The sequence below is a fragment of the Rhinolophus sinicus genome, chromosome 17 (assembly GCF_057876585.1).
Source record: "Rhinolophus sinicus isolate RSI-liver-muscle chromosome 17, RSI-T2T, whole genome shotgun sequence".
Classification (NCBI taxonomy): domain Eukaryota; kingdom Metazoa; phylum Chordata; class Mammalia; order Chiroptera; family Rhinolophidae; genus Rhinolophus; species Rhinolophus sinicus.
The window spans coordinates 55,131,899-55,158,680 of record NC_142517.1 but is presented as its reverse complement, the minus strand read 5'-3'; the positions used below and the strand labels follow the sequence as shown (position 1 = coordinate 55,158,680).

The 26,782-nt window shown below is 39.9% G+C and overlaps 1 protein-coding gene across 3 annotated transcripts in view; it reads left to right on the top strand.

Annotated features, from left to right (window-relative positions):
* FGF12 (fibroblast growth factor 12) overlaps positions 1 to 26,782 on the top strand; it is a 520,770-nt gene that overhangs the window by 255,515 nt on the left and 238,473 nt on the right. The window contains exon 1 of one of the 3 annotated variants that reach the window (XM_019723105.3): positions 7,113 to 9,346. The exons of the other annotated variants lie outside the window; for them this stretch is intronic. Within the exon in view, the coding sequence (XP_019578664.1) occupies positions 9,148 to 9,346 (199 nt within the window). The 5' untranslated portion in view covers positions 7,113 to 9,147. Of the gene's footprint in view, positions 1 to 7,112; positions 9,347 to 26,782 lie in introns of those variants that run through there. 3 annotated transcript variants of the gene reach the window in all.

The following is a 26,782-nucleotide window of genomic DNA, read 5'->3' as shown; positions in this document are numbered from 1 at the left end:
CACACAGCCATTTATAGCAGTATCCCCTTGACTTCCTGTTGCATATGCTGGATTATTGGACAAAATTAGGTACAGGAGGATATAGTTTTATGTGAAAATGATTGTTAAGTGAATGCAAACTTCACTAAGTGCTTTTACTTACTAACCTGAAATTCTTGAATTCTTTTTTGTTTGCTCTCCAGTATTCTGAAAGAAAGCTTGCCAAATATTTTTTTATTTTTGTTTTGAGCTATTTTGCTTAGCCTAACAAGGACAATTTAGAGATACTTATATGAAAGATGCTATATTTCATCCATCCCTCTATTTACTCATCTACCATCCATCTATTCATTCATTTATTCATTCACTCATTCATACTTTTTTTCCGAAATCTGTGCTATATTTTTAATATATTATTCTAACTAATTTAGGTCTTATATAGTAGTCAGTTTATAGGCAAATAAATGTAGGCTCAGAAAGACTGAATACATTTATTTATGCAAAGAAAAAACTATTTACTCTAAATTACACACTCTTTCTACTTTACATAGTATTTTTAAAGAATTGTAAAATGTTAGGAGTAGAGATGACCTTACCGGTCTCCTTGTCCAGCTCCTATTTGCTCCCAACAGTTCCCTCTAACCAGTTTGCATATTTCAGTCATTTCAAATAAAATCATACTCAATATCAAATACCTACAAGCACAAGATCTTTCATTAATTGTTATTTTCATAGCACCCAGATCTCTGTGCACACAGAGGACAAAATATAAACTTATTACAGTTTAATAATATAGTTTGAGTTTCAGTCATGTGCTGGGTGCTGTAAGAGACTGCTATTTCAACAAAATCCATTCCCTGAAAATTTGGAGTCTAAAATTAGAAATGAGAGCAACTAGGAATGGTCCATGAAGAACGAAGCCCAAAAAGATGGGTAACAGCATGAATGTTAAGATTATCAAACCATTTTAAGGTCATTTTGATCATATTCTGAGACTTTAAAATTGACTACTCATTTTATCTAATGTCAGTGGTCTCTCATTTCCTTATTGTTATAGTCCTTTTATGAGTGTGTGTGTGTATGTGTATGTGTTTGTATGAGAGAGAGAAAGAGAGAGAGAGAGAAAGAGAGATCAGAACTAAAACTATAGGCCTGAATGTTGGGGATGGATGGGTATTGTTCAGAGCACAAATCTGTGTACCATGGACCCCCTCAGGCTATCGGATTTTAATAGCTGGATTGAATTTAGGCAGATAGTTGTAGAGGTATTGATAAAACAAAATAATCAACTTGGAAATGAGGAGGCCACCTTGAGTGAACTGAGTTTGCTTCTTGATATTACAATAAATGTTTCATTTTTGACTTAAAAAGATGGATGGATGAGTAAATTAACTCATTCAAGTGTTTATTGAGTATCTGCTGTATAATAAATGCTATTTTAGACACTGGAGCTAGAAAAGTAAACAAAATAGACAATCTCCCTGACCTTAGGGGTTTTACATTCCAATGGGAATCTTCTAACTGCATTTCACATCTATGTAGAAGGTGTATCACTTGCTCAGTGACAGTGGAAGTTAGAGAAGGGCTAAAATAATGGGGAGTCAGTTGAGGCAGTTTTTCTAACATCCTCAAACCATCTGGGGAGGAAAATAACTAAGTACCATCCATGTGGTTTAAGCCAAACCAATGCACATTTTTAGGAACAGTAATGGAAGAAATGTAAATTTATCCTATTATAAATTTCTCCAGTTCCTGTTTTGACTTAGTTTCCCTGTAGTTTTCTTAAGAAGCTTAACTTGAATTTCTGAACTAAGGAAGGAAGTGGAGGCCACACTCTCAGAACCAAAGGCTACCCTACCCTCTTGTGGCCAAAGTGGAACAACCACCACCTAGCTCCCTGGCTAAGAGGTAAAAACTGTAGAGGGAGAAGATTTGGGATGCTTGCAACATTAAATGATCTCTTCAAGGTCTTTTCTAAGCTTTGAAACCCTGCTAGGTGAGCACTTGAGGTTAGTGAATGAAAAGACATTTAACATTCCCATTTTTTCTCTGCGTGGCCTTAGTTAGGACATGAGGGACTCTGAGGTCAGAAGACCTGGATTAAACTCATAGATCTTTACTCATCTGTTGGGTGACCCTGGGAGCTTGTATCACTTAATGGAGTCTCCGTTTGCCTGTAAAGTTGGGTTATTTTTATCTCCTTACCTTTCCTCACAAGGTGTTTGAGAATCTCAATGAGATAAATGGGAAGATGATATCTAAACAGTAAAACACTTAAATGCAAACAATAATCCAATTCTTTATTAATTTTATCACATGATTATAATTGTTCATGGTACTATGTTTATATTGACATACAGTGTATGGGGGCTAAACAATACTTTTCCTCCCACCTTCTAAGTTCTTCTGGCTTGGCTAATAACAGACATATTAACAAGAGAAAATTAAATTTTAATACGTGCACAAGGGGAATTCACGTAAGCATGGAAATTCCAAAGACAGTGAGGCAAAATTGTGTATATATGTCATTTTGAACAAATGAGGAAATGTGAGGAATGGGGTCTTAGATTTCATAAGTTAAAATGGGCAATTTAGGGGTAACCCATAGAATGGCAAACTAATTCCTTCTAGGTAACGCAGAAACAGTAGGACATAGGGGTAATCTAGCTCCTGCTCGGAGCCTTCCTAGCTACCATACTTAATTCAAAATAGACTAAGGTGAATATGCTGAGATTTTCTTCCTGGAGCAGGTCTTTCCATCTGAATCTCTTAGACAGGAAAGAGAGAGGGTCAAATTCTTTCTGAGTCTTTTGTTTCTTAATAATCAACTTAAAAAATCAATATCCCAAAAGGCAGTTTTAGGGTGGCAAAACTTTGGTCTCTTTCAAGTGTAACAGAGAGGATAAACAGAAAGCTCTGGAAATAAATGACATGGGTTACATTTGAACTCTACCAATTCTTAATTGGGTGACCTTGATAAAGCAGCTTAACCTCTCTGTGCCCCAGTTTCTTCATTTATATAATGAGGATAATAGCAGAACTTACTTCATAGGGTTATTGTAAGAATTCAATGTGTAAATAATTGTGATGCACTTATAACTATACAGGGAACTTAGCATAGCATTGGCTCACATAAATTATATCTTCTATTTCTTATCAAAAGAGACATTCTCTAAGATACCAATAATTTCTCTCCTGGGGCAATAAGGATACTACCCTTAATGTGTGTCAGAAAGAAAATTTTAATCTTTTATCTTTCTTATTTTGAGAGATCACCAAAACCAGAAAAACATATAACATGTAGAAATTCAATTGTTGAGCTGTTGACTAAAGCACCATAAATACAGTTGCTGCATAAAGGAATTCACAGATTATTAGAACGTAATTGTTTCTTTGCCAGCCTATTGCAACTGACAATTTGGCAGAGAAAATAAAATGGAAGTATAGTTACTGTGTGGGATAAAATTCATGGAGAAGAGGTCTTCTGCCCATTAAGCTTTTTTTGTGAGAGCCTACTGAGGTCACATTCACCAAGCTTTGAGTCAGGGGCCTGAGCTCCGAGTGGGACAATATATGAGCAGAGCTAGGCTCCTTTGTGTTCCTGATAAACAGGGACATTGATAATATCCCACTAATGAAAATTTTGTTTGCCATTACAATGTCAAGGTTAATCACTCATTTCAAGTTGATTTCCAGTCTTCATTAAATACATTGTGTCCAGGAGTGAATAGTGGATGATGTATATGAATCACCAGGTATGTTTTCCTGTTTGGGGAAGTTTGTATTTTAAAGCAGGGACCTGATTTAAACGGACATTTTAATGACAGCATGCTCATTCTAATCCTTTCCATTATTGTCACATCTTCTTTGAGCCTTGCAGCAGCTCAGTTAAATAGGTACTGCTAGTGTTATTATCACTGATTTATTTTGCAGAGGTGGTTTAGAGATTGACTGATCTGTGCAGTAGCATAAAGCAAGTGGATGATTAAGACAAGAGCCAAATACTATATGATGACAAGAACTGTAAGCTTGTTGAGGGCAGGGAGAATGGAGAGGTGTATAGAGTTCCCTCGGTAACTGAAACAGAGTCTTGGATGTGATCTGTGCTCAGTTCAAGGTTTCAGGTGAATGACTCTGATGGTCCTAATAGTTTGATTTGGGAGCTGGAAGACTTGACCTATGAAGCATTCTGTGTTTTTTCATTTTAAAATATAGAGATGAGTAAGATTGTTCATGTTTTATTTGTTTGACTAGAGGTCAGAAATATAATTATATAATTACATTTTCAATGTGTATCTGGCAACTTTCTCCAAAGTAATTAAAACTGTTTTGATCCATGATAGCTTCAGAATGGTAAAGGAAAGTTCTGAAGTTGTGCAAAGAAAGATAGCTTCAAAATCAAGGTATTGCTATCCCTGACATACTGCCCTTTAATATAACCTGACTGTTTTACCTAGATCATCCTGTAGGTTGATTTCCTCTTATTCCTGGCCCCAAAGTGCAAAGATGCTGTAAGTGTCCTAATAGCCATGGAGGAAAACTTACAAGATTTACTGGCCCAGGGAGGAAAATTATGAATTTCTGGATATCAAAAAATTAACTTGAGTATTGCTTCTGATGTCAGTGGTCCTGTACACGGGTCCCACATAACTTTTCAAGTTTCCCTGTGCTTACCTCGTTTTCTCACTGGGGAAATGGAGTAAATGATGCTGATGATGATTTAAAGAGCTAAACAGCTGAAAAAAAACACAACATCCTGAAAATAGCTTCAGGAGTACAAGGGAAAAAGTAGTCTTTGTTGTCTAATAACCACATTCTTTTAATAGAGATCTAAAGACTGGAATAATGTCGCTCTCAGAAAGCTGGCATTTATTGTTTTTGTTTTGTTCCTTGAATGCCTCACTTGATATTGTCATGTCAAGACAGGAGAACTTCAAACAGCCACTGTTACCTGCTTTTTCATCTTTTCCCCCATCACCCTCTTCAGTCTTGTGGCTGCTACAGTGGTTACCTTCTGCATCAAAACATCCGTTTTCATAAACTCAGAAAAAAACAAAAAACAACACACTCAAAGATGAGAAAACAAGCATTCTCTTTCCATGCCTTTGGAGGGGTGAGGGGGGTCGGGGGACTGCAGTTTTGGGGAAATGTGCTAGATTTTGAGAGTCTGAGGTTATTTCTTTCTTCTAGTATTATCTACATTGAATATATATATAAAATATATATATATATATATATATATATATATATATATATTAATATATATATTAAAGTCTCAAACTTTGACACCTGAAGAACTTGTTAAAAATTCAAATTCCTGGGCTTTACTCATAGAGATTCCTCCTTCACATTCTGAGAAAGCATCAGAAATCTGCATTTTAAAAAAGCATCTCAGAAGAACATTGTGCAGTTTCTTTAAAAAACAAAACACTGTCATCATCTCTGTCACTCATTTGACATTTTTCCTGTTTCCCCAATGCTTGCACATACATATTCAGTTCTGTAAGGTGTATGGGAATGATTATCCCTATTTTGAAGCTAAGAAAGAGATTCAGAGTTCAGCAGTGATTTTCTCAAGGCCTCACCACATACTGCCATCTTGCCCATGTCTAGATTCCTGCCTTGGCTGATCTTTTTCTTTTTGGGTGTTGAACTGAAAAAGGCACAGAGCCCCCAATGCCAGCCAGTACTATCTGTGCCTGCCTTCCTCGAGAATTAGACAAATCTTCTGGTAGCCAAGGAAGGGAAACATTTTTTTTTGTGTGTGTCATGTGAACATTTGCCTAATTGCTATTTGTTGCCTTGATTTTAAGTGATGATCCCCTTGCCTCATCCAAATGTACTTTTGAAAACATATTTGCCGCTTTTGTCTGTATTGTCAAAATCCCAAGTTTGCTGCCCTTATTCAGCCACACCGAACTGCTGCAGGGGTATTCGCTCCCCATTGACAGTTGGGGTGCCCCCCTGTCGGGAAACCTTGTCTGTTTAACCCTCCTTCCAGCTGTCTGCCCCATATACTCGTGTCTGCCTGTGTTATGCCCAGTGTGAATGTGTGAAAGGTCCAGGCCCCCAGGCACAGTAGGGTTGTTTGACACAGTGCTTGGTCTAAACCTCACAAACCTCAATCCTTCTCATTGATTAAGAGAATTTCTGTGATGCCCACAGTTTTGTGACCACATCCAGAGTTCCCAGAGCCTCTCTGGGTCCCACATCCATTTTCAGTAGCTTCCAGGGCCTGCATTTTCTTTGCCCTCTACTAGGGTGTTTCGACATACACCTGTTTCTTCTTGAAACTCATCCATTTAATCTTTGGGCACTACCCTTGATGCTTAGTGAGGTGTCTGTGAAGGGGATGCATTAGGGATCTTTAAAGACAAGTTTGAGAGACATTGTAAGCATAACTAATAGCTACTTCCAGACCTTGGCATGAATGGAAGGTGATTACTCCTTTTGCGTTTCCAAAAGCTTTCATAACTTGGGTGCTGTTATCTCTTCTGCTGGGTTTCCTGTAACAGTCACTGTCATCACAAGCAGTGCTGGGACCTGACTGAACTCCAGAACTGGTCCTTGACTGCTCTTACCCACAGTCGCCCTCTCACCCCACCTCCATTCTCCTTTCTGTGTAGGGTTCTCACTTGGTCCCTCATTTTAGGGATTGAGTCTGTTTTGCAGCTGTCCAGATAGAAAGAAACCTGGTTTCCAAGGAAGCTGAGACACTTTTCCTGTTCCAAAATGAGTTAAAAGGGGCCCAAAGTGAGGGCCCAAGAGGCTATTGTTACTTTCTCCAGTGTCCACTGCCTTCCTTCCCAAACAGAATTCTACCTGCTTTAGATTATTGGAGAGAGGGTGGACTATCTTCTCTCAGCTCCTCCACTCCTAACCCCTTCTTGGGTCCTTTACCCACATCCAGGGTCCTTTAAACGGCTTGTGGTAGTGTTTTCTCTTGGGGGAGGGACGGGACAGAGCAGACCCGAGCTGCAGTTCCCTCGCTCTGCCTGAGAATTTCTCATCCAAACCTCAATCACGTAGGATTGCGTAGAGAGGAGAAAAGGGGAGAGACAGAAGACAGAGAAGGGGGAGAGGAGAGGAGTGACTGGAGGGAGGCAGGAGAAGGGAGTCTGGGAACAGAGGGCTAAAGGCAGGGAGGAGGACCCGATCAAGCGGCTCTTCCCTGCGACCCAGGAGCCCAGCCCCCAGCCTGGCCCCACCTGGGCACGCTCGAACAGTCTTGGAGGGTGGGCAAGCAGTGCAGGAAGTACTCCCGCCGCCGCCCGCTCTTGGTTCCACTGCCCTCTCGGCAGCGGTCGTCCCTGCCTGGAGTTTTCTGAGAAGCTAGAGCTGATCCAGCAAGCCGGCTGAGAGGCGGCAGTGGCGTCCTGGAGCCGGTATGGCTCAGTGCGCCTAAGCCTCAACCTATGAATGGGACTCCGCCCTGAGAGGCCCCTCCGGGCCCAGTGGCTGTGAAGGAGCAGTGGCAGGGGGTCGCCCCGCTAACCCGAGGCTCTAGGGGCCACTCGCGCAGCAAGTTGGGCGAGTTGGCGGCAGCCGGCACCAACCTCCCGGACCCACCCCCAGAGTCTGCATCAGGCTATGAGGCCCGGGTTGCGCTCTAAGTCACCTCCCACCATTGCCCTGGGCAGCCTAGGGGCCCTGCCTGCTCCCTGGGCGCCAGACCATGGTGGGCAGCTGCTGCCCTGAGCCACAGCCGCTTGGAGCTGACATCGCCCACAGCCAGCCCCCGCCCCACTCAAACAGACGCGCGGGTGTTCGCAGCACGCTGGTCACCTCCTTCCTCCGCCAGGATGGGCTGCGCGGGACTAAGTGATCGGCCTCGCGTCGGTGGGTAATCACCATCTGATCTGCTGCCTGTGAGCTGTGGACTGCTGGGCACCGTGAACCTGGGGTTCCCGGGCAACGCTGCGATGACCTGATCCGGAGTCCAACAGGGCGCCCCCTTCTTCCTTCACTGACTCTGAGCCTGTGCGGAGACGGGCTCGGTGCGACGGCCCCGGGCGTACCATGGCGGGGAGCTCTAGTTAAAGGTGTGTGGGTGCCAAGCTGGAGAGGACACGTTCGGTATCGCTGCCTTTGAAGGGGGCTTGTTTAATCTACTGAGTCATTCCAGATTTAGGATTCCCTAAATAATCACCAACTGTGCCCGTCTCGTGCCAGGAAGCAATCGGAAAGAGAAAGAGCGCCCGCTCTTGGGACCTCTGGTATCTCCAGTGCTCGCCGCCCAAGGGTTTCTCCCTGAGGGGTGCTTAGACCTCGAGGATCTCCCTCCCCCCCCTTTTCTTATCCCTCCTTCCTTCCCTCCTCCCTTGCCTCCCGCTCTCTTTGCAGCGCTGCTGGCGGGTAGTATTGCTCACCACAGCTGGAAACAGAGGTACCCCTTCCCCACACCCTCACCCTGACTCCGGCTAACTGCTCCCACTTCGCGCCTCTCAGAATTCCAGAACTCGGGCAGCCAGCCCCCGGAGAACGGCAGCCAGCGCGATGCAATCCATAGACCTCAGCCAGCCGGGACGGACCTCCTAATCTCCAGAACTGCGGGCTGCAGGGAGTTAAATTGCTGCCTTCCTTTCCTTCTCTCGCGGTTGGTGGCTTGTTTTCTAAAGGAACGTTTTATTCACTTTTTAGTATTTTCTACCGGTGGCACGCTACCCGCCGTGGTCCAGCCTCTGCTTTGTAAACGGGTTTTATATGTATGTATGTGTAGATGTACTTTGGACACCTTACAACGCTTGCACCTATCCAACAGGGGGACGGCTTATTGTTTTGGACATCCTTCTTTCCCCTCCACTTGGTACTCCGAACGCAGTGTGACCAAACTCCCTACTGCCCCTTGGATGCGGATTGCTTTGGGGTGCAAGTTTGGGGTGCAAGAGTCTAGTTAACAGGAAGGCCTGGGACTGCCCCGCCCCCGCCGCCAGCGGTTGGGGAAGTTTACATCTGGATTTTCACACATTTTGTCGCCACTGCCCAGATTCTGACTAACCTTGTGGGCGCCAGGTTTTCGGTACTGTACTGCAGCCTCCTCAAATATTAGCACTGCCTCCCCGCGCCTGCCTTGTCCCTCCTGGCTACTGAGGTCCTGCCCTCGCCCCAGCGGAACGCGATCCCAAAGGCGCCGGGGAGCCCGGGGTCTGGGGCCCGCGCTGAGCAGCTATGGCTGCGGCTATAGCCAGCTCCTTGATCCGGCAGAAGCGACAAGCGAGGGAGTCCAACAGCGACCGGGTGTCGGCCTCCAAGCGCCGGTCCAGCCCCAGCAAAGACGGGCGCTCCCTGTGCGAGAGGCACGTCCTCGGGGTATTCAGCAAAGTGCGCTTCTGCAGTGGCCGCAAGAGGCCAGTGAGGCGGAGACCAGGTCAGTAGAAGCCCGCACAGTGGGCTCCCCAGAGGCTGATACCCTCTCTCCTTCTGCAAACCCCGAGGGGCACTCCGAAGGGAACCAGGATTCCTCCCCTCTTCCATTCTGGCCCACCTTCTCCTCTAATTTGCCGACATCTCTCTTTTAGTCCCCCCTCTGTCAGTTAATAGCTTCTTCACCCATAATCGGGAAAACACTTTATACTTTGATTTAACCACAGTTTGATTAGGATGAGAGTTCCCTGTATAGATGCTTCTAGTCCCATATAGCCTGTAGAGTCCTTGAGGGCAGTGACCTACCTCCTCATTCATTCTCCCATCCATGCATCCATCCATGCATCCATCCATCCATCCATCCATCCCTCCCTTATATTACCTACTGAGGACCTAAATATAAATAACCCTTTCTCCCTGTATCTCTCATAACATTTGGCATAGTTCTTAACACATGATGGACACGTAGTAGGCACCAGACAAACTTAAATTTATTCTCTTTTTCTAACTCTCTCCAGCAACACTTGCTATTGCATCTTTTAGACAGTCCAGTCAATTTCTCACCTTCCCATTTCCCTACAAGTCCCTTCACTTCCTTTTTAATAGACCTCCTTTTCCTATGTATGCTCTTCCTCCAAATGCTCTCGTGGTTTCCAAGGGCTCTGCTCATTAACTTTTCTGCCCTGTTACTCGCATCCTTTGCACACTCACACTTACTTTTGGCACATTAAGGGAAAAAACACTATCTGCAGTTTGTCCTCAGGGAGTGTAAAGAAAACTTGGACTTGTTAGAGATTTTCTTGGCATGCCTTTCTGAAGCTCAGTCTCTTCTTTGGACCTAAACTCAAATGGTTGGTCTATGATGTGTCTCTGTTTACAAAGGGAAATTGGATACCTTGAGTTTCAGAGTAATTATTCCCAGCTCAAGCCAGGCCAGTGTCCCAGCCTGAAAGAAAGTAGAATTGTTGAGATCTGTGCTTCCACCAGACTTGATTGATCCTCTGGGTGTGGCCTGTAGGGTCATTGGCAATGCGTAGATATTCTATCCTTACTATAGACCACAGAAAGGAAATACTGTCCAGAAAGAAAGCTGGCTCTCTGTGGTTAGTCGACTGGGTTAGGTTAGCATCTTTGTAACTCTGATTGTGATGTTCTCCTGGGTTCTAGGGATGAAGCATATGGGCTAGGGTCATTGGGATGAGGAAAACACTTGGAAAATCTGGACAATTGGGGCTCACAATTAGTTTAGAAATTTGGGATTAAGTCCTGTGAAGAAGCCATCTCATCTCATTTTTCCATTGGGTTTTCATGACATTTATCTCGCCTTTAGGGCATTTCTCTTTGCAGTGGGCTCCTTTTCTTATTCTGTGATGTTGATAAAATAGTAAATTACAGAAGTAAACAAAAATCATTGTGATCCCAAGGCAGGAGCTACTAAAGTCTGTGTTATTTTGCATCCAGTTACTATAGCCTGTTCATTTCATAAAGTGAAGATTTATGCAAAAAACTAGAGTTATCTCTACACAGTAAATAATTCACATTAAGGGAAATTAAAATCCTGGTTTTGTGCAGTGATCACTTAGGGGCTATCTTCTATCAGGGCTTATGTGGTCTACAAGGAACTTTAAGGCGCTGAATTCAATGTGACTCTTGTATCTCAGTCTCTTGATTTTGCACTCTGGTTGGGATAATTATATGATATTTGTGAATAGATCCTACTCAGCATCCTCAGTTCAAAATGAAGTAATAACAATGATATGAGGCTTGCATTTGTGAATGGATAAAATAAACTCTCCTGATCTTTGTTGAAGTTGATTTGGAGATGAGCAATTTGCATGGCTGAATTTTGCATAGGGAAATTGCTTCCTGTGGCCTTTTCCTTAGCATCTCATTAGAAAAGAGAGAATTTGAGGGAATTGCTGAGGGTTTTTTTTTTTTTTTTTTCCTCAGTGTTCATTTAATCTGCTCCTTTTTTTCATCTATTTAGTGTACATCTTGGCAGAGAGGATCCTGCCTGGTGACTTCCCTTAGCTAAAGTATCACAGTAATAATCTGGCAGAGAGATGACATTACCTGTTAAGACATACCCAGTGCAAGGGCAACATGCATTTATCTCTATACCATGGACTTCAGTTGTTCTGAAGCTTAGCTCAGAAGAAAAGGAGTGTGGGGTATGGAAAAGCTTTTTGGGAAGATGATGGTGTGCTATAACCGTTACTAACAAAGACAAATACATTTTCTGTTGATCTGCTGTCAGCAACCATGATTCACGTAGCATGGGAAGAGCCTATTTTTATAAGGAGATAGCACCTCTACATCTCAATTTCAGAGAGAATGCTTTAACTGGATTGGGAGGAAGTTGCTAAACACCAGAAAGAAAGAAAAACTATTTGAGGGAATCTGTTTTATAAGCACTTGATATTATGTTCACTTGGTATTTGAGTTATTCTTGAACTCACTAGCCCGTCTAAACCATATCCTTGTGAACTACAAACTGAGTCACAAATGGTAAAGCAGTCACATTTCATTGACCTGACTTGCCAGGGGAGTGAGGCTGAGACAGTGAAATTAAGCCAGGTATTGGATGGGAAAGGCCACGGTTATATTTCTGATTTCATGGCTGACACATTCAATGTTTCTTAGTCTCTTGTCTTAGCTCACCAAGTTTTGATATGTATAATATTGAAACTTTATCAATGCAGTGGGAATACTGAAATTACACACCGAAGGTCTCAAATTTCAAAATCGTGATATTGCAGAATGAAAATGTGAGAACTGGCAGGGCAGACCTCACATCACACAGTTATAGGAGTCTGCTTCACATCAGATGCTCTGTGATCGTTCTCCTGGCACACAATGTGATAGCGTACGCTGGGACTGAGCAGCTAAACTCTGCCTTAGATGAGAAATCCTAGAGTCAGAGCAAGTTGGTGGTTTATAGAATGTTATGCAGCTCTATTGTGGCAAAATTGGGAGTAGAACTAGATCCAATTGATTTTTCTTGCCTGTGTTCTTTGCAACTCAACACAAAGAAAAAGTAGTATAGAGAAGAACTGGGTGTCCTTTCTTAAAGGATGGAAATAATTTTTTGTATTTGTTTTTTACCATTATGGATTTTTGTCATTGTTATTGTTGTTATTTTGTAGTTAGAATAGGAACAGGGTAGAGGAGGTAACTGGTAGAAAGAGGCACAGGCTAAGTCAAGGCAATTGAGGTTCTAAAATGACCACCCTATAGCTAGCATGCATTATAGAAGCAAATCCAGTAGTGAAGACATACAGACAGTCTAGGAATAGTTAGACTCTTAGGCACTGTGTGGGCTGTAGCTCTTTGGAAGTGAGATGTTGGAGACCTTGAACTGGGACATTGGCTGAGGGCATTGAACCATTAAAAAGCCTTTAGACAATTTCTCTTTGCACTTTCTAATAAAGAAAGAAGCATTCATTATTTATGTGTGAAATACCTGTATGGTCCATGCCTGCTAGACTATTTGCTTAAACCTTGATGCCTCTGAATTTGCTGTATCAAGGCTATTAGTACATCCATGTGAATTACCTACGTGGCTCATTCATTTCCAACATTTGTTTTACTGTTGAATAGAAACACCTGTACAAATGATTGCCTCCAAAAGTATTTATTCATGTTTTGACTCAGAAGTTACTACAGGTACTGGATAGCATTCACAGTCAAGAAGGGAAAGGTATTTATATTAGGTTGGTGCAAAAGTAATTGCAGTTTTTGCAGTAATTTAACCTTTTAAACCACAATTACTTTTGCACCAACCTAATAGAATCTCTGAATGTTGGAGTGGCCCTGAATCTTGGAGGTCATACAGTATTACTCCATCTTTCAAATGAGGGCTTCTCTGGAAAGTACAGAATAACTAGATAAACCTAAATCTATGTATTTTAAGTGATTTTATGTTTTTATTATTTTTCTATAATTTAATTTCTCCCCTCAAACCAGAGCATTAAAAAAAATCAGCAATCAGAGATAATTCTTCACCTAAGAAAATTAGATATTTTTTTATAACTTAAGTAATTGGTTTTATATGCCCCTCCCTTTTAAAAAATGATGTAGTATATTTACAGTGAGTAGACACAATAAATCAAAAAAGTTATTATAATTTTTACTAAATTTTTTTGCTTTTTATTGTCTTATATTTCTGAGTTCTGGTTTCTACTTTTATAAAAGTTATGGCTATTCAAAATATTTCGGTATTCTTCCAACTTGTTTTGTTAGGTGTGTAGTATTTAATAGCACACTCATTCAACTATTTACTGTCAAACACATCCTTTTACATAGATGAAGAAAACATCACAGAACATTGAAACTTCAAGAAAACTGACAAAAAAGAGGAAATGATGCTTAATCGTGTGATCTATGGAATATAAATTAGATTTTATAAATTGAAATAATTTTGATCAATATATACATCAAGATTAGATTCATATAACAAATGATATTTTACATTTATAGCAAGCATTTTATGGTATTTTCTCTTTTAATAGTATGACTCATGTCTGAACTACAAAATCAGTCTAATTAAATGGTATTTGGCTTAATGTCTGTTGAAAAACACACACACACACACACAAAAACAAGCTTTTCTTTTCAGAAACCCACCCTAGGGTTTAAACTGATATTTTGTATGTATTTTTTAAATCCTATTTTCTCTACAGCAGTGCATCTTCATCAACAAATTATGTTTCCATTGTAAGAACATTTTAAAATAGCAGATACTGTGATTTCTTTCATCCCACAGAGATCTCATCAAGCCATAACTCAGGATTAAGTCTTTAAAGTTTTAATGAAGTTGATATTCTTGAACAGAATTAGAAAAACAATTTGCAGGAAATGAGGCAGTCTTTGTATTGGAGGAAGCAAAAAGAATATTTTGGAAGATCTTGAAAACTAAAGCTTTGTCTCATAAAATTATATTTTAAAAAAAGTACTGGGCTTGCTTGGATAGCACCACAATGCTTTTGTTCTAGGTGACAGTACATTTATGCACTTATATTACATACATTCTTGATTTGGTTTGGAAAATTTGTCAATAGTGATTAATTTTTTCTTGTCTCTTCCTCGAGTGCATCATAATGTATATTTGCTATTTACTTTTCCTCCTAGAATGATTACAGATTTTATGAAGACTCTCAAAGACAGCATCATTAAATATAGGGGACCCAGGTAATATACTACATTTTTGGATTCTATTAATGGTTTAGCTATCTCACTGCAGAGCTTTACTTGTTATCCAAAGCAAGATACACCACATCTAAAGGGCTCTGATTCCAAGGCCACCTTCTAAACATCTGTGAAAAAAAGAAGACTTAGATGCAAAATGTCTATAAATTAACCATATGTAATAATAGCGTATTATATGTATCATAATAATCATATGTAATAATAACTATCGACTATATGACTTCAGAATTTACAGAGTTTCTTCACAACTTTTGCCCCTCTTATTCTTTATAGCGATCCACTGACATAGTGTGCCCCATCTTCGAAATAAGAAAACTAAGCTTTGAAGTAGCAGAAAGACTTGTTCAGGTTCATGGAGTCAGGAAGTGGCTAAGCTGTCACATGACCCCCAACCCCACACTGCCAATCTGCTGTCTTTATCTTGAGCTAAGAAGGCTGAATCTGAATAACTCAGTTTGATTCAAAGCTGGGAAATTGTTGCTGGGGGGGAATCCAGTGAATAGTTCAAGGAATTGTGGCGTGTCATGACCCAGTTGCTTTGCTGTTGTGTGATCCAGAGACTCCACGGAGGGTCTCTAGTGAGGAGGAGTGAGTGGAAATACTGGTGGAGGTCTTCAGGCCAGAACTGAAGAAGCCGTCCTGTGGCTTTGTTGTCATGTCTGGTCCCAGGCTTTGGGCTGGGCTGGCCCTCCCTGCATGCCAAGGGCCTCAGAGATACCAAGGTGCCACTTGGGGCACTTAAGCACTCACTGGGAGACTTGATTCCAGAGGGGCAGACTTTCTTGACTGTAAACATACACGATTGCTTCAGATGTTTTTGAATGTAAAGAGGTTAATACCAAGGTCAGTAGAGCCCTGTAGGATTTAGTCCTTTTTTTAAAAAAGTTATTGTTTAAGTGACAGTGTAGCATAGCAATGAATTACATGGACTTTGGTGTGGGATCTGAATTCAAATTCTGGAAATGTTTGTAAGAACATTTGGCAACTATGTTAATAGCTTTGAGCCTTAGTTTACTGGTTTATAAAATGAAGATATTATCTTTAGCATTGAGTTAGGAAGTATTTCTCTGAGTAAAAGTTTGTCTAGCACCCAATTCCAGTGCGTGGAGGGGGGTGAGTTTTCCTACACTAACAGCCATTCTCAGACACCAGCTGGGCGTTTTACAGTCACCTCAATTCTGCCACTACCTACCTAAAGAGTGTGCCTTATTTTACGGGTTAAGGGTCCCACCAGACAAGGACCCCTCCCCCAATTCAGACACTTTGCTCAAGTCCAGGTTGTCACCTGTGCATCTGGCCAACCCACTGTAAACTGGAGGTTCCAAAAACACCCTCCTTAGACTTTAGAGGCCAATTGCAGATTTAGGTTATGCCTGTACCTCTGACCAACTGGTTAGGAATCAGAGGTTTCTCTGTCCCCCTCTTCAGGCTCAGTTAATTTGCTAGAGTGGCTCACAGAACTCGGAGAAACATTTTACTTACTAGATCACTGCTTTGTTATAAAAGAACATAACGCAGGAACAGCTGGGTGGAAGAGATGCATTAGGCAAGGTATGGCGGCATCGTGTGGAGATTCCATGCCCTCTCCAAGAGCGCCACTCTCCCCAAATCTCCATGCATGTTCACCAACCAGGAAGCTCTCTGGACCCATATTTTTGGGTTTTTATGGAGGCTTCATTAACAAAGGCATGATTGAATCATTGGCAATGGATGCCTGAGTCAACTTCCAACCTCTTTGCTCTCCTTAAGTTCTGGGGTGGGACTGAAAGTTCCAACCTTCTCATCACAGAGTTGGTTTTCCTGGAAACCAGTCCCTAACCTTAGTTTTGGTCCAAAAATGCACCTCACATTAACATAACAGAGGCATCCTTATCACTCTCATCTCTTGGGAAATGCCAAGGGTTTTAGGAGCTCTGTGCCTGAAACAGGGATGAAGACCAAACATGTATTTCTTACAAGTCACAGTAGCACACTGAGAAACTCATTTAAGCTGATTTTTTTTGAAGGATGAGGCAGGCAAAGAGGGATTAAAGGCAGAAGAGAACAACGTGCATCAAGATCAAGGTGAGAGGGAGTTCAGTGCTTTTGAAGAAGTGGAATAATGAGAGCAAGGGGTAAAGGTGATAATTTCGCAGTTCATACACATATCAAATCCTTATGTTGTATACTTGAAACTAATGTTATAGGTCAATTACATCTCAATAAAAATAATCATAAGGTCATTAGACATTAACGTAAATAGCATGTCTTAATGAAACAAAAAAGTTTCATTTTCCAAAACAAAAATAATGAGTGCAAGAGTCGTTTATGTATTTGCAAATCTCTTGAATGTCTGACTTCATAGAAATCAGCTGTATTCTCAAATCTGCTTCTGCTTTTAATCTCTTGAGTACGTTGTTGTGGTTGAAGTATATATATAGATAACCTGATATGTGGTTGAAAAGGGAGGAAAATTTTAATAGCCTTTTCAGATGATTGTGGACATATCATATAGTATCTGGAAAACTCCAATGGATATGACAGATGAGTGAAAAAGGCAAATAATTAGTATAATTATGAAATGTTATGAAAATAGTGTTGACCTTGTGAACCCACTGAAAGGTTTGCAGGAAGCTCCTTAGGCCTCTGTACCACACTTTGAGAACTACTGGCCCAGACTGCTGCCCTCGCAGACTTATGATTCCTTTGCTTCCACTCTGGCTCCCTTTCAAGCCATTCTCCTCTCCAAAGCCATAGTGTCCATTTAAAAATGCAAGTCACATTATATCATCCCCTACGTCTAACTCTTCTTCGGATCCTAGATTAAAATATGAAAGCCCTCCAAGGAATTTTAATGTCCTGCATGGCTTTGCCCTTGACAATCTTTCCAACATCACCTGAATATGTTTTGAACATGACTTTCATATGTGTGACACCTGGGCGGATTTCATACTTGAATTTGGATCCACTTCATTGGTCTTTGTATAATTAAGTGACTTTGAAAAGACAAACTTTGTCAGATCCTCCTTATTTGTCTACCTATTGTTAGTCATTTGATAAGTTTGTGGTATTCATACATCTCCGGCTCCCTGCTTCTAACCATACTTATGTTAATGCTTCTTAATTGGAGTTTAAGTGTGTACAGTCTTTTCTTAATGACTTTTCAGGTGTCTTTAGAGAGGGTCCTAAGGCCTAAGGCTGAACTTGGTTCCCTAGAGAAGAAGAATGACATGGGACAAATAGGCTCTGTGGTCGAAATCACAATATGTTGAGCTTACAGATTATATAGGCCAGCGGTACTCAGCCTCGCTGAAAAATGAAATAACCTGTGAGTTTTTTAGTGTGCTAATGACACATACCCAGGAAATTCAGTTTAGTGTGTCTACTCTGGGGCCCAGACATCAGTCATCAATTTTGCTTGTTTGTTTTTAATCTCCTAGGTGATTTGGGCTGAGAATCATGGACCTATCCCAGTCCCCTCGTTTCATAGTTTGTGGCCCTTAAACGAAAAATAATTATTCCATGCATTCATGCCTCTGGGAACATATTCCTGATGCCTAGGAACTGTGTACACCAATTTTAATTGTAATGATGATCTCTTCCTTGTGCTTATTATTTAACCTTTGGAGTGGTTCATGGTGTCCAGCACCTGAGCTCCATTATGTGATATGCTTGTGTGTCCCACCTTCCTGACTGGTAATGCTGGTTCCTAAAGACAGGACCTGAGTCCTGCTCCTCACTAGAGCCTCTGGGCTTAGCATCCAGCTCCTATCACTGAAATTTCTCAAACACTGGTAAAGAAATGAGTAAATGACAAACCTTCTCGTTGAATCAGCTTAGAGGAAGAGAATTCTTAAATTAGTGTCTCCAGTTCTCACATAAGGATGCTGAGATCTAGCAAGCCTGGAGCTTCTCAAATTCACAAGACTAGTTAGAAGTAGATTCTGGGTTTGAACTCAGGCTTGTTTTTCCTAGTCTGCTTTCTTTTCTTTATTGTTTTTTTTTTTAATTAATGTCTTTTGGGTCACATGGTTAATAAAATTACATAGGTTTCAAGTATACAATTCTATAATTCATCACTTGTATATTGCATTGTGTGTTCACCACCCAAAGTCAAATCTCCTTTTGTCACCACATATTTGACACCCTTTACTCTCTTTTACCATCTCCCTACCCCTTTCCTCTAGTAACAACTAAAAGATTATCTGTGTCTATGAGTTTTTGTTTGTTTGTCTTGTTTGTTGCTTTCAGTTTTATATCCCATATATGAGTGAATTCATATGGTTCTCAACTTTTTCTATCTGATTTATTTCGCTTAGCATGATAATTTCAAGATCCATCCATGTTGTTACAAATGGCAGTATTTCATCTTTTTTATGGCTGAGTAATATTCTATTGTATATATGTACCATATATTTTTTATCTAATCATCTGTTGAAGGACAGTTTGGTTGTTTCCATGTCTTGGTCTCTGTGAAAAATGCTGCAGTGAACATAGGGGTACATAGAGCTTCTCAAGTTCACTAGACGAGTTAGAAGAAGGTTCTGAACTCAAGCTTGTTTTAACTGGTCACCTTGTCTTTCCACTCTGCCAGCACTGGAGATAGACTTTGGTTTCTTTCTATGAAAAACAGTGAAACTATATTAAAAGACATCTAAGGGCCTTTTTAGCTCAAAAAGTTATTAAATAGCCTCCTCTCCCAGGAGAAACACTCATGACTAGGGGAATAAAATACTCATCTGCTTCCTGCTTTGTACTTACACAGGAAGTATAAAAGATTTTCCAAGTCTGCTGTTTAGGCTGTCCCTAACTGCATCCTGTGGTTTAATTATCTACACTGTGCTATTAAACATATCTTTGTCTAAAATATCAGCCTTTATTTATTTTTATCTCAATTTAGGCTTATTCTGTCCCTTCAAGTGTTAGTAATTAAATCCAACATGCTTTAGTGTTTTAGACTTTTTTAAGGTCAAAAAGGGGATTAAAACGAAATGTGAAAGAGATTCAGGAGAGAAAATCTGTGAGACTGTGCAAGCTATTATTAAAAAAAATACAAATTTACGGAAAATATATATATTTTTTGTTGCTACTAGTGATATTAAATGTTATGTTTTAATTTGGGGAATTCAAAAGAGGACTCCGATCACCTTAACAGTGCCCTAGAATTATCTAGTACTCCTCAAATAATTACAACCAGGGGCAAAATTTAAATTAGTACTAAAAGTGGGAATCCATATTCAAATTGCCTGGTTAGAATAAGAGTGCAATTCTGTTTTTAGGCAAATATCTCTAGCTGAGTTGTCCGTGTAACATCCATTCCATACATGATATGCTGGGGAGAAGACTTTAAGAAAAGATAGCCACCTAAAATTACCTGAAGAGGCTAGAACAGAAAAGATTGCTCAGTGTCTAAGTAATTAATAAAAAATGCTGGAAAATAAAGAAAATCTCAAATTCCAAGGAAACCTGTTTCTCACTATGAAGAGAGTTAAAGCTGCCATATTGTCATGTTTTATTGCTTCAAAGGAGGACTGCAGTGGATTTTTACAACCAAGTGCAGCCATCAGGTGAAGGGCAAGTGGTATATGAGATGAGAGTCCAGAGACTGAGAACTCTAGGAAAGGAAGTCACGTTGATAGAAATCCAGGCTTCCTCTGTAGTCCTGTTCTTATGAGATTGCCCTCGGAGAGACTGAAGATTTCCCTTCCATTCAGAACAGTAGAGAGGGTTACTGTTTGCCTCTTTCTGAACCTGTCTATCCCCAACAGGTCCCAGGGCCAGGCCATTCATTATCCTCTGCAGCTTTTGCTCAGGAAAGTAGCTGGCAGCATCTTGGCTGGGCTGCCTCCACATTCTGCAGCTATGGGATCCTGAGAGGTCTGTGTATTCCTCCCTCTCCGCCTACAGGTCCTGAGAAAAGCAGCACCAAGAAGGAAATTCACTTTGAAATCATGCTTTTCCTAGTGATTCCCCAAAATTCCCTTCTTTGAGGTGTTCCTGAGCTGCATTTCTGGGTCACTACATGGCTTCTTGGGTGAGAGTTCCATTCATTATGGTTCCACTGTGAATGGGACCACTCTCTGGATTGGAAACCTGCAGATGGAGGTTCCTCACTCTCTTGTTACTTTCACCTAAACCACAATCCTGCCCACTCTTTTTCTCCTGCTAAGCAACCGGATTGAGTCTGAAGCTTGTTTCCTTGGAGCTGACGGCTGAGACAGGTGAAGCTGGACCACAGCAAGCATCTTGCACCTTGGTTAGTTATTTGAATCCAGACAGTACCTGAAATTTCGATTGAAAAACTCTTGTTAGAATTGGCACTTTGTTTAAGACTTTGTCTCATGCCATTACGTATCTGCACTTGAGGATGAGTATATGTGACATCAGCCTTGGGAGTTCCGCCTAGTGGGGTGTACAACTGAAAGTATTAGTGGGTTTGAATTGGAAAGCATCGGAGCTCACTGCAGTCACTTACCTTGTGGAGGCCAGAACTGAAATTTCAAATGTATAATAAGTTAGGTTATTCGACTCGGAAAGGCAAAGCAAGCACTTAAACTCAGCGAACACCAATAACTTATTGCTACACCATAGCTGTCTCCTGTGGGACATTGGGAGATACCCGTAGCAAGATCTATTCCCCCATATTTTGTCTTGAAGAATTTAAATGTGGGTAGTTGCTTTAAAACACCTATAGTCAAGTTATATTGCCAGACACCTATCAAATGTCTGTTTGTCTTGTACTTGAGAGCAAGATACGGTGATAATGAGGAAATCCCTGTTCTTTTCCTATAGGGCAATATGTAATTAAGATTTTGTGAACTCTGGCCAGATTTGTATTGCTGTGTTCCAACTTGTAGTTTTGCTAATGTTCTTTTGGACAGTTCCTCCTTTAATGATTATATTTCAAGAAAAAATAATAATTCCTTAATTAAAAAACAAAACAAAAAAATATAGCCACAGTTTGTCTTTTAAAAATGCATGCATGGGTTCAAGACCTGGCTGAGAGGATGCTGTTTTGTTACACATATCGTCAGCATGAATAGGCTGCACAATCAAGGTTCTTTCTCTACCCCTCCTCTCTCAGTGCTCTAGCCAGCCCCAACCTTGTTGACATTCACAGAACATTTACTGCATCTGTCCATTTCACTTCCTTTAGTTTATAGTTGTTGTTTCCACAAGGGAAGCCATTAACCTCCGCGCCCATCTTTTACTTACCCAGACACAACCCCTCATTTAACCACCCTGCTGCAGTCCTGCCTGCCAGTCATTCGAAGCCCAGCTTAACTCCCGTCTCTTCTGCCAGATCATCTCAGACCGTCCCAAGTAGAGTGAATCACTCCTGCCCCAGGTTTCCTTTGGCTTTGTATCCCTATTGTGTGCAGTTCAATCTGTCTTGTCTTGTAGTTACCTGCCTGCCTCTGGAGTGTGAGTTCCCATAGGAAAAGGACCCTATCCTTTCTATGCTTTCTCCATAGTAGGTCATCACAAATAACTCATCAGAACAAAATGAATTCTGTTGGTGACTAATGTGCTCATGGCATCAGTACGAGGTAGATGCCAAAGGAATTTCTGCACAAATATGCAAATGCTGAGCAAAGAAAAGAATTAGTATATTAAGCTAATATTAATTTCCTTTGGTTTGTTACTAAAATATACAATCATCATTAATCCATTTTTATTTGATATATAGCTATTAGATAAATTCTTAGACTCTCATGTCTTCCCTTCCTTCCCAACCTAACTTCCAATTGCTACCCCTGTTTCACTCAGCATATACTTTCCTCTTTCTCAGCAGAGTTAACTACTTATAAAGGGGGCAGTTTATCTGGGAATGCTAAAAGAGGGAGCATCATTATATTAATTTATGTCTTTGCCCCAGAAACCCAGGGGAATTGACTTGTATAGCCAATATGGAAAAAGGACCATTTCTGTTTTGACTGGCTTTGGTTTCTTAACATTGGGTTAATGAGAAATAATCTTTGCCATTGATTTCACATTCAGTCATGCCTGGTCCTTACCTTTACAGTTGAAACCGAGGAGTCATTTTAGTGTTAAATACCCTTGAGGGAACATATTCACTTTGGTTTGACTTTCTTTGGTAAAACTCTAAGTATTGGGGGAATACAGTATTGATTGAGTCTAATGAAAAACCTTTCTGTCAACTCTTTATTACCTCATTGGCTTTTCTTCTTTCCTCTTCTCTTACTCCTAAAGCTACTGATAGCAGCATTAAGTTAGTCTTCTGTATATGCTACAGTCCTCTGTATTTATTCTTTTGTTTGCTTTGAAACCCAGCCTTTTTATTAAGAAGGTATGAATAAGCAAGGCTTTTGATTCAGTCTAAGGTAAGATAGTGTCATAGAAATAACATTGGACTGAAAGGCAGGGTCTTTTTGACCTTTGGGGGATCCTTTTTCTTCTCTTCAGCTTAGTTTCCTCATTTTCAGAATAAAGGGCTTATATCAGATGGTTTCTGAGATTCCCTTAAGCTTTATCATTCTTGATGTATATTTTTGGCAGTAATATAGAGGAAAGGTGGGTTGGATTACAAGACATCTGTATGTAATATGTAAGAAGATAGCTTAATAATATGTTGGATATGAAATTCTGTAAGATTTGACATGCATTTTAAATGGAATAGCAAAAAACTTAAATACATTTTTGTTTAACTGATCTCTTCTATATTCTTTATTCTTAGATCCATTAACTTAATTGAACACAATTGACTGTATTTGTAAATTTTCCTTGCATTATTTTAATTCTTAGCATTTAATTTGGCATTCAAGATAGACTATTACATAAGTTTGGACTTCAGCACTAAAATGATTTAATAAGGTGGTGAAACCATACTTTGTTCTTTTTATTTACTAGTGCAGCCTTAAGATAACATAACAATATAAAATGGACAGGAAAAGGAACCATGTGATATTGAGTGAAAGTTGAAGATTTATTTCTGAATAAACTAATATGAAGCATTGCATTTCACAACAATTTTAAGTTAAGCAGTGGAAATGTGGTCAAGTATAGGGTGCCATAGAATTGGAAAGTCATACCTTAATTACCAAGTTTTTAGATTTCCTAGACCTTGGTATACACCTTACTGATATGTTTTCCACCAAGACTTCATCAATAAAGGAAGGGAAAAACCAACATTTACTGAATATCAGGCTTGACATACTCTTAACAGCCATTATATTTATATTATGGACAGTTGCTGAAATTTAATTGTGGCTATTAGTGGTAGATTTGTAAGATGTAGAAAGGAAGGGTATAATTAAAATATTGCCTAAAGTTAGATTTTAGAGTTTCTGTGGGTTTCATTTATGTATATCACCCATATCATCTGTTCTCATTGGTGTTATTGGTATTTGACCTTCTTCAGTTTTTTCCATTTCTTTATCTGTGCAGTATGGTTACAATATACACTGGGGAAATTCAGCTTTAGTTTTTGAACCACTGATCATGTTATTTTACCAACAATAGGCTGGAACTCTTACCTCAATTTGAAGTCTAACGCAAAGTTAATTTTAACCCTTCCATGACAAGGGGTCTTTTTGTTTCTAAAGAGAATGTCATTCACAATAAGTAGAGACTACCTCAAAGTGTTTACTAAGTGTGATAATTCTTTAGAGAAACAATTTGGAGGGCTCTTATGGGATTATTTTTCTCTTTATAGATATGAATTGAGAGTGAAAGTAGGATTCTATTTAGTCACTGGCTAGTTTACTGTTTGATTAGAACATGGGGCTAATAAAGTCATTTCTTGAGGTTAGTTCCTATGTAAAACATGGATAGTAATCCATTTCATGTTAAAGACAAACCCTAGTGACACATAGATGTCACATAAAGTATATTTGTTGAATGAATAATCTTGCCAATGACATAGGCCAAAAATAAGCTTTAAAAACAGTTCATTTACTGGTAATTATAAGGGTAAACACAAATTGTTCCTCCTGGTGGAGAGTGAGAGTAGAGAGGGTTATTCAGTGATGCTCTATGAGCATCTATAAGTAGAGTTATTTTCATATATATGTTATTGATCCTTTGGGAAATCTGACTTTGTCAGGTGAACTGTTTTTGATTCTGCTCTATCCCACCCACATCTTGGATGACATAGGTAGGACATAGGTAGAATTAAAAACAAAATTGTACACATTAATATTGCAATCATAGTCTCGGGGTTATAGGGGACTTTAAGGTCATCTACCTTAGGTGATGTTTAAATACTCTGACCCTATCACCGTTGTTCATTGATTTACATTTTCAGTCATTTGACACACATTCATTGTCTACTTATAATCTGACTCACACCATGGTATGGATAGCAGAGAAAAAGACACAGGTCTTTCTCATAAGCTAGTTGTGGGTCTGTGGGAGGTATAGAACACCAAGAATTTCACATGTAGTTCAGCTTTCCACTGGAAGAGTTTTAGAGATTGTTTTTTCATTTCTTTTATCTGTGCAATATGATTATAGTATACGTAAGGAAATTCAGTTTTATCTTTGAAACGTTGACCATGTAATTTCACCAAAAATAATCTTGACCTATTCCCTGAATTTGAAGTCTAACACAAAGTCACCCTTAGGATTTCTAGCACCTGAAAAGGATTCATAGCATCTAAAATTATACATGGCGTATAGTAGGTGTGTTGATGATCCTGATTACCTGCCTGTAGACAAGTTCCAAGTTATCAATATCATTGTAGAGGGGGGTTGCTTGGAATCAAACATAGTAATCCAGGTTTGGTCTGATACACCCAGAGTAAAACACCCTCAGTCTAGATTTGAAGTTCAGTGAGAACTTTAGGAGGTCATTTTATCCCTCTGCACAGTAATATTTGGTTAAGTGTTCTTGTAACTGCTGTTTATAATGTACTTTGAGAAAAGAACTTTATAATTTCACAGTAGGAATTTTATTATTTTTTAATGTTAACCAAACTCTTAGGATTTTCACGAGAGATTTTTGCCTGCATTCTAAATGAGGTCTCCAGTTGGTCTCGACCTCATTTAAATTGGTGGAGGCACTTTCACAGGTAGATTTCACAGCATGTAAAGTATATGCACAAAGGTCTTATTGTGTTTAATTTTAAGAGTTTTGAGCACATCTCTGTTCACAATTTCACAGTTCCAGTCTGTGCACGAATGTAATGAAGAGATATAGCTATACATTCAGTAGTCCCAAGACAGTAGTTTTTTTTGGTCCACCTTGTGCTCATGCAAACTCCATTCATCATATCCAGTCATGTACCTCATTGATTTGCTTGCTGTGAAGTTTTATGCCTTCATTTATTCATCAGGCACTAACTCAGGACTTTTGGGAAACTATAAGAGATACTAAGATGAATCAGGTACAGTCACTAACATCATATAAACTGACGATCTTTGTTTCATATTATCTTTTTCCCACACCTCCTGTCACTGCCAAGATTTAGGGGCTTGTTGTGACAACGAGAAATGTTATAGTCCCCCACCTGGAGTGTCAACCTCCCTTTTCTAGAATCCCTTATCATTCTTTACACAGAAAACTTTTAAAACATACTTAATGTCATGCTAGTTCCCCAGAAAAACTTTGTAGATTCCTAATTGCATACAAATGCACCTTTACATGGCCTCAAAATGGCTGCGATTTCCTGAGGTATTGTTCCATCCTCCTCTCTTAGTGCATATATCCACAGCCCCTACACTCTGAATGCAGCATTTGAGCCAGGCCAGGGACGATGGAAAGGATTTCAATAAGAGTAAATGTGGTTGGTAAGCGCATGAACAAATGGATAGAAATGGGAAACTGTATGCCTGCATGTCCCAGCAGTTACTGAAACTCAAAAATACGTGGCACAGAAAGGCTTTCCCCCATTCCTCCATTTTGATATTTCCCACACAGTTTGCAATCCAAGCAGCCATTTTGTATGTGTTCTATAGCAGGAAACTTCACAGATATTTGAATTAGTTTGTCATAAACTAAAGGAACTAAGTCAGTGATTATGAGTCAGCCTATGAGAGAACTTTCGTTATACACCTGGGTTACCATAGCATTTTTCTTCATTTAGATTAAATATTTTAAAATTGAAATGAGAATCTTAGAATATGATATTTCAGTATAGGTAGTTCTTTTTGTTGCCCAGATAGTGTGAATGATGATTTTAATCAGACATGTAATATTCGTCTCATCAGATGTTCTTGGGGTTGAATTTTCTGCTATCATCTAATCTAATTGTAGGTTATACCTGACACCTCTGGTTTATAACTTCTCATA